The 12,721-nt window shown below is 37.0% G+C and overlaps 1 protein-coding gene across 6 annotated transcripts; it reads left to right on the top strand.

Annotated features, from left to right (window-relative positions):
* The first annotated feature begins 1,447 nt into the window (after positions 1–1,447).
* On the top strand, positions 1,448–5,605 carry LOC149389429 (integral membrane hemolysin-III-like protein). Of its 6 annotated transcripts, none has more exons than XM_089624418.1 (7): positions 1,448–1,607; positions 1,715–1,778; positions 2,850–2,908; positions 3,266–3,666; positions 3,914–4,214; positions 4,316–4,399; positions 5,176–5,605. In XM_089624418.1, exons 4-7 carry the CDS (start codon positions 3,283–3,285, stop codon positions 5,277–5,279), a joined length of 873 nt encoding a protein of 290 aa, XP_089480544.1. In that variant the 5' UTR covers positions 1,448–1,607; positions 1,715–1,778; positions 2,850–2,908; positions 3,266–3,282; the 3' UTR covers positions 5,280–5,605. The 6 variants fall into 6 exon arrangements, with proteins under 6 accessions (XP_089480544.1, XP_089480545.1, XP_089480540.1 ...); XM_089624414.1 differs by having other exon boundaries at positions 1,450–1,607; positions 3,260–3,666; XM_089624417.1 differs by having other exon boundaries at positions 1,450–1,607; positions 1,678–1,778; positions 3,260–3,666.
* The last annotated feature ends 7,116 nt before the right edge of the window (positions 5,606–12,721 follow it).

The following is a 12,721-nucleotide window of genomic DNA, read 5'->3' as shown; positions in this document are numbered from 1 at the left end:
GCAATTAAATGTACAAAAGTTTCATTTAAAAAACATATGGAGTGCGTGTGCTATCACATACTACTATTTCGACGATAATTGAATAAGATCCACGATTAATATAGTGAAAACTATGATATATATATACACACACCACATACACACGCATGTATTAGTTTTAGGCTTTCTAAATTTTTATCCAATCATGTATGGAAACATGTTTTTTATTTTTTTATTTTTTTTATTTTAAATATATATATTTTTTTAAGGTGTGTTGGTATAAACATAGCCATTTCAGCCTCGCTTGAATGTAACTCTAACACAGTAAGAAATGAAGCCAGCCGACTTTGTTAGGTTCAATTTGAAAGAACTAAACCGATTATAAATGTTTTTAGTTTCCGAATTTGAGGGGCTTGTTTCACTCAATAAAAGATAAAAGCTGTAAGAGTAAAAGAAAAAGAACACGATACAAGTATGATGCGAAGCTATAGAATCAATCAAGCATATTTGCTCCTAAATTATAGCAAGAATATTATTTTAACCCAAATTTATACATATATCGTTTGCTGAAAATAGTTAGTGTGGGAAGCACAATGGTAGATTGAGAAAAAAGAGGGACCGAAGAGAAAATAAGAAGTGGAAATATAAAAGGACCCATAAAATTATAAGGGAAATTGCCAAAACTATGAATAATTTTTGGACACTTTACAAAAATTTATAAAAATAAAAAATTACCATACCACGACTCTTTAGTTACACGTGTGTCACTAAATCACTACTATTTAGTGACAAACGTGTAACTATAGTCATAATTTGGAAAATTTTTTATTTTATAGATTTTTGTAAAGTGTCCAAAAATTACTCCTGATATTATTTTTATACAAACCGATTTTTTTTATTCTTATTTGTCAATTCCAAAAATTAAAATAAATTACATAGTTAAAATAATACATAGTTAAAATGTTCTCCACATCTTTCAATCTCGCCCTTTATCGTTTCATTAGTTTGTGGCCCAGGCACACACGAAGGATTTACAGAAAAAAGAAACAAAATAGTCATTTTTCTTTTATCATCAACTGAATTAACTAAAGCATTGAATTGTTTTAAAATAATAATTATTTTATACATACGTAAATTTTATTTTGTTAGTTAGCTTGAAAATATTTACAATCAATAATACAAATATTCTTAATTTTTTTTTATTTCTAATCACTAAAACAAAAAATATTATATGTCTCTATTGTATTCTCTGGTACATGTAATCTTCCCATCTATGATACAATAATTGTATTGAATAAGATATAAATATATAATATTATATATATATATATATATATATATATATATATATATATATATCATTTGTGTTTAATAGGCTTAAAAAAAACGTTTTTAATTACGGAAAAAGTGCAATATTCATTATAATTAACATATACCGAGGGTGGTTAATTGTAAAGGAAGGGTTTAGAAGTAATTTTGAAAGAAATTATTTTAAGACCACACGGTCTTTGCTTTCTTTGGTTCATTCATGCGCAGCTAAAGGAAAAAAAAAGAGAAAGAATCGCACAGAGGCGATTTTGGAGAGAGAGAGCCGGAGAAGGAAAATAAGGTTGTTGCTCGCTTGCATGGTAGGTATTTTCATCTCGTATTCTGACTCTTTGTTCTTCTTTCCGGTTTTTTTTGAAATTCTTCTCGTAGGGTTTAAAGAGATTGGGGAGTTTTTTGTTCTCTGAAGGTTTCGACGTGATTCAAGCTGAAGGAATGATTTTAAGATCGTGGTTGCTCATTTTCGTATCAAGGTAATTTTGGTCCGATTTAGGATTTAAATTGGGGCTCTTATATTCCGAGCGTTCGATTCTTGGATGCTTGCCTTATTTTCCTGATTCTTTGTTGTTGGTTTTTGTTAAAACAATATTTTCCTTTAAATGTTCGTGGAAGGGAACTCATTTTTTTTATTTATCTTTTTTAGTAGCTTCATACATTTTAATAGCCCGTATTAAAAGAAACAGAAAGTCTTGTCCCCATATACTTCTCTTCCATTGTTTTACCTTTTCTCTTTAAGACTATTCTCTCAAGTTGAATCTGAATCGGAATGAATTTGAAATGTACTTACTAAACCCTGATTTTCACTACTTGTTTAGTTCACAGTAAGCACTATAATATTTTGTTATGAGTCCCAGTTTATTTCAGATTTGGCATAGATTTTATACCCACCTTGTGTCATCCATCCAAGACATCTAACGGAAATAGCTTTAAAATGTTTGGGGCAGCAATGAATGGGAATAAGCGTTCAGTTCTATGCCAATTCTATGCCTGAATCGTCACATAATGCAAATTGAAAATGGAGGGGGTTAAAAAGTCAGGCAATGGATGAAGAGTATAAATACATGAAAACTGTTACTCATGGTTCTTTGTATTTTAAAATTGTAACTGATTTAGACTAAAAAGCCAGGAAAAAAGGTAACTATGGTGGGGTCCGGCTATTACTTGATGGTGGTGATAATCAATTTGTTTGAAGGTTGGAAGAACAGAACTGAAAATGGAGGGGAAAAAAAGTCGGGCAATTGATGAACAACATAAATAAATGAAATTGTTTTTAGACTAAATAGCCATAGTAACTATAGTGGGATCCGGGGATATGAAAAAATTATATTACGTTTTTGTATAATTTAAGAAGGAAATAAGCCTGTCTCGAGGACTTTTCTTATAAATGAGAAACATGGTAGTAGGATGACGATAGAAGATCAAGAGTAACAGTGAGAGACCGTGTATTTCTTTTTCCTTGTGTGTGGATATGGTGGTATCATTGATGAGGAAATATCTGGGTTATATAATAATATTTATATCTGGGTTTGATTGAAATTTTGCAGAACATGAAATATTTGACGAAAGAGTCGAGGGCAAGCGTTGGGTCCGGTTGGAAAACAGAGTATGTTATATATATGGGTTTGTAAAACTGTACTTGTTTCTGTGAGGAGTATTTCGGAGATTTATGGAAATGTCTAGTAATGGCGAAGTTGTACGTTTTTTGATTGTTAGGGTCTTTTTTAATAGAGGAGGCAGATTTCTAGAGTTCTTTGGAAACTCCGAAAATACCAAATTTGTATTTTTTCTTCGGAATTTTTTTTTACCCGAGTGGCAAGCTCGTATATATTATGTATTTCGAAGGATAAAATTGTACATTGATTTGAGACTGAAGAGTAAATATGAGTCTGCGTGAATAGTAAATATTTCCTCTTTATATAAATATAATAATAATAATAATAATAATTTCTTTTAGGATCAGAGAGTAAATTACTTCAAATGGTTCTACAAGACTCAGATTCTAAGATCAGCGAGCTTGGTGGAGGCAACTCTGAAACAGGCGTGCCTTCTAGGGATGAGGAATCGACAGCAGTTGCTACCAAACAGACGGCTTTGAGAGATTCTTCACAAACCAGCAACGCCGTAACTGAGCACGACTCTGTTCAGAAATCTCCTGCGAAGGATATAAGGCCTGTCACCGAACTTTCCGGCACCAAGAGAGCTGCCCCGGACAGCCAAGAGAGCCTTTCTCAGCACCGCTCTCCCAGCAGCAACACAAACGGGCAACTCGTTTACGTTCGAAGAAAATCGGAGGCGGATTCCAGCAAAAGCAGCGCTTCGGACAATAGCAGCGAGCAGATCAGTCAGCCATCGCAGCTAAAGGTGAGCAATACAGTTAACCTGTTAAACCTTTAACCATTTTAGATGGTTAACAGTTAACCATTCAAAACGGTCAAAGGTTTAACTGTTTAACCGTGGTTTTCTTTTTAAATAATTGTTTGTTTTGGTTAACCGCTTGATTAATTTTAACAAAAAAAAGGTTAAAATGATCTGTTTGGTTAATTTTAACCGGATAAAATGTAAATTAACCGACCAGTTAATATTAACCGATGCACACCTTTAATTGCAGCCCAAACACTCAGTTTCCCAGATAGCGGAACCGAAAGCCTCGTGCTTTCCTGCGTTCGCACCTTTTCCGATGACATCTTCGGTTATTCCGCCCGTAAAACCGTCGGTTCCTCTGCCCGTAGGAGTTTCCGCTACGAGGTCAGCTTCGGCGGAACCCGAGAGCCGTTCTGTTGCTGCTTCTTCTACATCGGCGGCCCGTAATTTAGAAGTGCTGAGAAATCTGCACTGGGAAGCGCGGTATAATCGGTTGCAGACACTGTTGAAGAAACTGGACCAACGACAGCAAGAGGGCTATGTTAGCCGTAAGCTTTCGATATCCCAAAAATAAGTTTGTTTTTGTTATTATTATCTATGCTTCTTTTTTTTTTTTTTATAGCGTAGACTGTTTATGTCTTTCATGTAGTGCTTCGGCAACTCACAGCTCGTGAATTGAGTGGACATGCAGTGGAGTTGGAAAAGAGATCAATGCAGCTTTCTATAGAGGAAGGTAATGTAACTTACCGAGCTCGGAGATACTTTAAAATAAAAACAAATTTCTTAACTACCTGCTATATGCATTAATTTATATATACTTCTATCTTGTTTTCTAGAAAATGCACAAAATTTACTTGACGACGGGGAGTGATTTGTTTGAAATTTAAGTGGACAGACATGAATCCGTAGCTCACTATCATAATCTCAAGCAGCTTTTCCCTGTTCTCCTCTTGTACAGTATTTTTGAAATGTATATACTTGTTTTTGTCTACCCAATTAGTGCATTTTTCACATCTAGGCCAATGGGGATTTAGATTCGGGTCTGATGCTACAAAAGAGAGATTTCTATTACAGGTTGATGGGAAATCCTTACTGTGCAGATACATCAGACTGTGCTCTAATACTCTTTATGAGCCATGTTCTCAAAGTTTCCATATGGTTTCTATTTGTATGAGCGTACTGCACTATTTCAAACTTATCAAACTGGGTTCTTCTGGTGTTTAATAGAATTCAAGCTCAGAAACTAGAGAGAGAGAGAGATGAAATATCTGAGATTATAACAATGTTGCACCGATATTTTTACCTTTGGAGTCCATTATTTATCGTCCTGTTATATAAGAAATTCCTAAATAATAACATCGTGTTGTTTCAAAACCGGCAATCAATTTTATTCTGTTCATCTGAATGTACAGTAGTATTTCTATGATCAGTCATTGATAATACTCCTTTTTTGTATCACATTTTCTCCTGCCAAAATGTTTGATTTTTTTAAACCTGTTCTGTTTGCAGCGAAAGAGCTGCAGCGAGTCGAGGCTCTGAACATGCTTTCAAAACCATCAAAAAGTGCTGCTTCGCAGGCCTTAGCTCGTCCGGGCCGGCAGGGAAAGCCATGATGTGACAGGTTTTGAGTCCCTGATGTTAAAATGGAACTGTAGTGATCTGTGTGGGTAGTGTGACGTTTCTCTTTATTCCCGTCTTGTGTTCATGTTTTTTTTTTTTGCTGAATTTTTTTTACCATTATAAAAAAAAAAAAATCATTTAGCAGCGTCACTGAGCCTTTTCGTGCCCTTGTGGTTCGTCCCTAGATACATGAAATGAATAGCCAGTCTGTCTCACGGCGGTGATATAATTTGGGCAATATTTCCATTGTATGTAGCAAAGTAAAAAAAAAAAAAAAGGCTTGTATATCTAGTGCTCAGATTTTGACCCTTTCGAAGGAGACTCGTAAGAACAAAAGGTTTAAATGTCGTTTTTGTTGCCGTTTCGGGTTTCCTGATTTACGGAAAATCCTCATGCCGACGGAAGACTGAACGGAAAAAATGTGGAAAAAGGGTAAATGAAATGCTATTTTTAAATGCCGTTTTCGATGGAAAATCGATGTGCCAACGGAAAACCGAACGAAAACAATGTGGCGAAACAAACGAATACATATATATTTGTAAATATAGTCCAAATTTGAAACACTTTCAAATCATACATGTTTAATATAGACAATGAAATAGATATTGAAGGGTGTATTATATATATAATACATCCATCATCGATTTTTAAACATACATAAAGAAAAATAACATTGTGTGTGTAACTTTTTTTTATATAGTAAATTGTGTATAATATTAAATTAAACTATTAATGTATATTATATTATTATATAATATAACTATGAGTATATTAAATTGTGTATATTATATTATTATATTACGTACATGAGTATATGACTTATCATAGTCATGTTAGTAACTCAGGTTTCAGTATAATAAATGCTATACTGCTATAAAAAAAAAAAGCACTCGTTATTACGTGTTGTTATCAATCTCTGATTCTCTTTATGATAAAATATAGGGTAAAAAATATATCTTATTCTCTTCATCTCATCGTCTCTCTCCCCTAAAACACTCATTCTCCACCATTTTTCTACAGAAAAAAGTGCAAAGCTTTAAAAAAAATTCTGGGTTGAAGGTTTCAAAACGAAACACGATTTCGTGTGGGAGTTTGCCGATTCTCGACGAAATTGTGTTGATTTTGTTCTCCGCCGTGTCGAAACGAAAGGGATGCCGAGCGATTGTCGCCGACGTTAGAGTCGTCTCCGTCGCTGGACTTCGAGCTCTGAAAATCCCCAAATAATTTTCTTTTCTCTCGACTTTCGCCGAATCTCCACGACATTCAGCAAGTTTTGTTCATTAATTTTAACGAAAATTGTCGATAGTTTTTTTTACTAACGACGTGTCGTTTCGGAGAATTTCGAACGACATTTCGTGGAAAAACAACATTTATAGTCTCGCCGGCCGTTTTTGGTCCTGCAGCGGCGGCGCCGCCGATTTCCAGCGATTTTCGCCGGCTTTTAAAACACTATGAACCAATGTGTTCTTATAACGGAGTGTGATTAACTAACTTATGATTGTATATTACCATGATTTTTATTTTTTCATTTCCAACGTGATATATTTAGAGAATCGTTTTATTTCAGGGGCAGAGAAAAATAAATTGATTCAAATGATTTGTTTACCTGTTAAACACCAGTAGGTTACTAGCTCTTGTTTCATTTGCCTGATTCTTAGAGCTCAACTAGATTCGAATTGAGGTAGATATTGTTTCTTTAATTCAAACGAGAACGTGTTAAATGATTATTTGCCGAATCGTATTTTCAATATATATCTAAGTATGGTTTTATGAATAAAAACATAAATGGAATCCTAAAAATGGACCCAAAGTTGTAAGCCGACCCACTGGGGACACCTGTATGTTTCGATGTCAAATATACATTTTTCGACATTAAGCAAAAGCTAGTTTTATGGCTGGATTACCTTAAATTAACATTAACCTCCTAGGCTCAAAATTAAAATCTCCACCTATTTTTTCGACATTAAGCAAAAGCTAGTTTTATGGTACTTTATTATTAACTAATATAAATCCCAAGGGGTTGGTCTAGTGGTAATGGTGATTTTTTGGGATCTTGCACATCCCCGGTTCGATTTCTCCTTCCCCTTGGGCCGAATAATTGAGGTCATTGGGGTAGTCTCCCGGTCGATAATGTCAGTCTTTGTGGATATTAGTCGGGTCACACCCGGACAGCCAGTGGCGGATCCAGACTCGGAAGGCGGGGGGGGGGGGGGGGGGGGGGGGGGCGGGGGGGGCGGAGGGGCCAAAACTGAATTTTGGCCGGAAAAAAAAAAAATTAGCCGGGGGGGGGGGGGGGGGGGGGGGGGGGGGAGGGGCGGAGGGGCCAAAACTGAATTTTGGCCGGAAAAAAAAAAAATTAGCCGGGGGTGGGGGAGGGGGGGCAGGCCTCTTGGGCCTTCAACGTGGGTCCGCCACTGCGGACAGCACGGTTATATAAATTTTTTTTTATTAACTGATATATGTACACCTTAGAAATATATTGTATTTAACATATGGATATCATTCTCTTAGGATTATGTGGTTGAGTAATGAATTTCATATGTACAATGCACAAAATATAAACCATGACGAATATGCCCATATGATAATATGTAGACCAAAGTAGAGGCAACACATGATTAAACCCACCCCCCTTTCCAAAAAAAGTACTATATAGTAGATTAGCTCATTTAGATTAAAAAAAAGAGATTTGTAACTAACTAGGCCACTTTAAACATGTGATTTTTGGATCTAGCATATGTTTGATAATTTTTAGTGATATAGCCAAATGGTTTATGTGGCAATAATTAATGTCTGATTTGCCCTTATTTACTAATAAATTCGTCACTTTTTTTCTCCTATTTTTTTCAAATAATTTTTTTTGCATCAAAACTTCAAAAATTCGTATTTTTTTCATACGAACTCGAAATTAAGTGATTTCAAATCCTACAAATTCGTGGCGTCGAGATCTTCAAAAATAGACCCAATACGTTTGATGAAAAATTATGTTTAATGCATCATATTTATATTTCCTTTATTTTTTATAATTTCAAAAAAATTTCGTTATTTCCATATTTAAGGTAGATTTTTCTACATCTATGGTATTAAACATTATTTTTCATCAAACACAATAGATCTATTTTTGAAGATCTCGGCGTCACGAATCCGTAGGATTTGGAATCACTCAATTTCGAGTTCATATGAGATAGATATGGTTTTTTTGAAATTTTTATGTAAAAAAAGTGTAGGAAAAAAATAAGAGAGAGAAAATGATGAATTGATTAATAAATAAGGGTAAATAAGGCCTTAATTATTGTCACATAATCATGTTGGCTATTTCCCTAAAAGTTGTGAAACATAGGCTAAAAACAAATTTCATAGTTTCATTTTGACTATTTCGCTACAATGCCCTAAAAAAAAACCGCTATTTAATTAATTGAATAAATTATGTTTAATAACTGCAAAAAGCATTACAACAGTTAGTTTTACAATTACGTCTTTATCCTTCTATCACGTATGATAAACTTAGCTATTATCATATTCTACTTTAAAATAAAAATTTCAAATTGACAAACAAATAATGTGTACATTTTGTACTCTTTTTTCGATATATTTATACCATGTGAATTTATTTCCCATCAAGACTAGTACCAAAAAAAAAAAAAAAAATCAAACGATCGTGATGGAGCTTCCAAGAGAAGTCACGTAGGTCTAACACAAGGATTTAAATCCCGGGGGGAACCGGACATCAACCGGTCCGGTTCCCCCTTTTTGGAGCTACTCGGCACCGGAACCACCAAAACCGGAAGTTTCCGTTGGTTCCGGGGGAACCGGACCGGGATCCGGGTAGGAACCCGGTTCCCACTTCCCGGTCCGGGTCAGCGCGGCTCAGAGAAACCAGGTGAGAGGGAGAGAGGGAGCGGTGGCTGGTCGCGCGAACCAGCGGAGGCGCGCGCGCGGTCGGTGCTCGACACTCGCGCGGTCGGGGCTCTCGGCGCTCACTCAGTCCCGCTCGTGGCGCTCACGCGGTCGGCTCTCGTTGCTCACGCGGCTGGGCTCTCGGTGTCCGCGCGGTTGGCTCTCGGCGCTCGCACATGAGAGGAGAAGAGAGGGATCGGCGAGAGAGAAGAAACTGTGTCGGCCAGAAGAGAAACACAGCCATGGCCGCCCAAGAAGAAGGAAACGCACAAGAGAAAATGTTGGATTTAGAATGCCCTAATGGGCTTGGGCTTAATAGAAAAGAGAAAATGTTGAGTTTAAAATGCACAAATGGGCTTCGATCAAGCCTGAGACTAGGATCTGACTAGTTAGTATGTATTATCTTTCTTGTTGGGGTAATATACTAACGTCAATAATAAATACATATCATAAAGTTAACGTAAATAATAAATAAACAAGAAATTGTTTATATATAAGTCTTTTTTCACATAATTATATAATTAAGTCCGACAATTTTTCTCTTTCATTCTTGATTAATTTAAATATATTTCTTGTATGTTTTTTTTGTATATTTCTTTTCTGAATTCCCCTCGGTAAATACGGTATTTGACGGTATTCCTCTACGGTAACGGTAAGTGCAACGGTACCGGTTTCCTTTTTTTTTCTGCTTCCCCCGGTATTCCTTTACGGTACATGGGGTTACCAGTAAATTCGAAAGCTCGGAACGGTAACGGTAACGGTATTTCGATCCTTGGTCTAACATTGAAGTTTAATCCTTGCTTGGATGCAAATCACATCAAATCAATTTGACGGATTAAATATGAGACATGATTACGAAATTGTCAGAATCAAGATAACTTAGCAGTTTGGAATTGCCCACGTGATATACAAGTGGTGAAAAAAGTATCGAACCAAATAGCTTTGTTTAAAACAAACAAAACTTTCTATTTTTTTAGGGAAAAACAAAACTTTCTATTGGAAATGAAGTTGAGAAAGTTTTATCTCACTAGCTTTGGTTGCTAAATTTTTGGTTATTTGTTAAACCATTAGCTTTAGTTTGAATAAGTTAGTTGTTTTTCATCTTTTACTATTCTACGTTGCCTAAGTTGACTGTGTGAAGATAAGTGCAATGCCACATCAACAGAGTTACCTTGCGCGCTGCGAGCTGAGCTGTGTTGAGCGAGCTGGGCGAGCTACGAGTTAGGCGAGCTGAGCTAAGGAGCTGGGCGAGCTGCGAGTTAGGCGAGCTGATAGCGAACTGCGGGAAACGGTTAAAACTAACCTGAGGCAGCTTGGGCTACACGTCAGCACTAAATCGTTCTATATAATCTTCTGTAATCGCTTGCGTTAGTCAAGTCATTCATTCTGTATTGTATTCATGAGTTTCTGAGAGAAGAGAGAGAGAAAAAAACAGAGAATCGCAAACAAGGGTTTGACGATCTAGAGTGTTTGTCTCGACGGTGATCGAGTGATCTTCTTGTAAACTCCGATTGAATATAGTGGAAGCAAATAGGGAAATCTCATCCCTGATTGGATTAGGATCCGAATTGGATCTGAACCAGGATAAAATCTGGTTGTGTTCGTTCTCGTTTATTTGTCTGTTTTCGTGATTGCTTGCATCTTAAGGTATCTCGTGTGTTCAAATCATTGTTCTGGTTTGGTTTTAGGGATCGTTTTTCAACAAATTGGTATCAGAGCCTCACCGCGAAGCCACGCTGAGGAAGACGTAGACGATCGAAATCAAATCAAGCACAATCGTCATCGATCACGAGACGCGATCAAATCTTTCGCAGACCTAACATCGGAAATCTCAAGATCGGCGAACAATGTCTACATTCAAGTCAGACATCGAGAAATTTGATGGCAAGAACGATTTCTTGCTATGGAAGGAAAAGATGACAGCACATTTGGGAATCCTAGGGCTCGATGACGCGCTCAAAGGACTCGCCAAAATGCCACAGACAATGTCAGACGAAAAGAAAGAGGAAGTCATGAAGAGGGCAAGAAACACCATCATCTTGAGTCTTGGCGATCAGGTCTTGAGGAAGGTGATTAAGGAGAAATCAGCCGCTGCAATGTGGTTGAAACTCGAGCAGCTCTACATGACAAAGACTCTTCCCTCAAGAATCTATCTGAAGCAAAAGTTCTACAACTTCAAGATGGACGAAGGTAAAACTGTTGATGATAACATCAATGATTTCACCAAATTGATTTTAGATCTGGAGAGCCTAGAGGTAGAGATAGATGAAGAAGACCAGGCCATCTTCCTCATGAACTCGCTGCCTAAGCCCTATGAGCAACTGCAAGACACTCTCAAGTATGGGAAGGAGACCCTGTCTCTTGATGAGGTGATCAGTGCAGCCTATTCAAAAGAACTTGATTTAAAGTCAAATGGCAAGATAGCCAAGGCTACATCAGAAGGCCTTAATGTAAGAGGACGACCAGAAAAGAAATCAAGTGGCAAGAACAAGGGAAGGTCAAAGTCCAAAGACTCTTCATCAACAACAGTTACTTGCTGGAACTGCAACAAGGAAGGCCATTACAGGAGAAATTGCCCAGAGAAGAAACAGGAAAAATGGGATGGGAAGACAAAGAAGAATAACAACAACTCCAAGAATGGAGATGTTGCAAATATCCTTGATGGTCTTGATACATGTGATGTCCTCTCAGTTTCTAACACTGACCCACAGGAACAATGGATTCTTGATACAAGATGTACTTATCACATGACCCCAAGAAAAGATTTCTTTTGTGATTATCAGGATTACACAGGTGGAAAAGTTCTTATGGGAAACAATGACAGCTGTGATGTCATTGGCCTTGGATCTATTATTCTCAAGATGTCTGATGGAACCCAACATACTCTAACTGATGTGAGACACATACCAGACCTCAAGAGAAACCTAATCTCTTTAGGAACTCTTGATGCTCTGGGTTACAACTTCAAGAGCCAAGGTGGAGAATCTACAAAGATGTGCTCCAAGTGATGAAGGGAAAACTGGAACATGGGCTCTATGTGCTAGAGGGTGAAACCTTCACTGGAGAAGCTAGCACCATCAACATGAAGCCAGAGCGAGCTGAGGTGTGGCACATGAGACTTGGACATATGAGTGTCTAAGGAATGACCGAACTCAATAAGCAGGGAGTGCTAAAGGTAACTGGTTTGTCTGATTTTCAACTGTGTGAAAACTGTGTTCTTGGCAAGTCTCACAGGTTGAAGTTCCCAAAGGCAATTCACATACAAAAGGCACCCTAGACTACATTTATTCAGACCTGTGGGGCTCACCAAATGTTCCACACTCTCTCTCTCAAAATGCCAGTATTTCATCACCTTTATTGATGATTTCTCAAGAAAAGTATGGATCTACTTTCTGAAGACCAAAGATCAGGCATTCAACAAATTCTTGGAGTGGAAGGCACTAGTAGAGACACAGACTGAGAGAAAGATAAAGAGGCTAAGAACTGACAATGGCCTAGAGTTCTGCAATGAAGAATTTGATTCTTATTGCACACAGCA

This window comes from Urtica dioica, chromosome 8 (assembly GCF_054948205.1).
Source record: "Urtica dioica subsp. dioica isolate 48M chromosome 8, U.dioica_male_clone48M_v1_H2, whole genome shotgun sequence".
NCBI classification, from domain to species: Eukaryota; Viridiplantae; Streptophyta; class Magnoliopsida; order Rosales; family Urticaceae; genus Urtica; species Urtica dioica.
The sequence above is the reverse complement of the archived record's forward strand: the minus strand, read 5'-3'. Positions and strand labels throughout refer to the sequence as shown.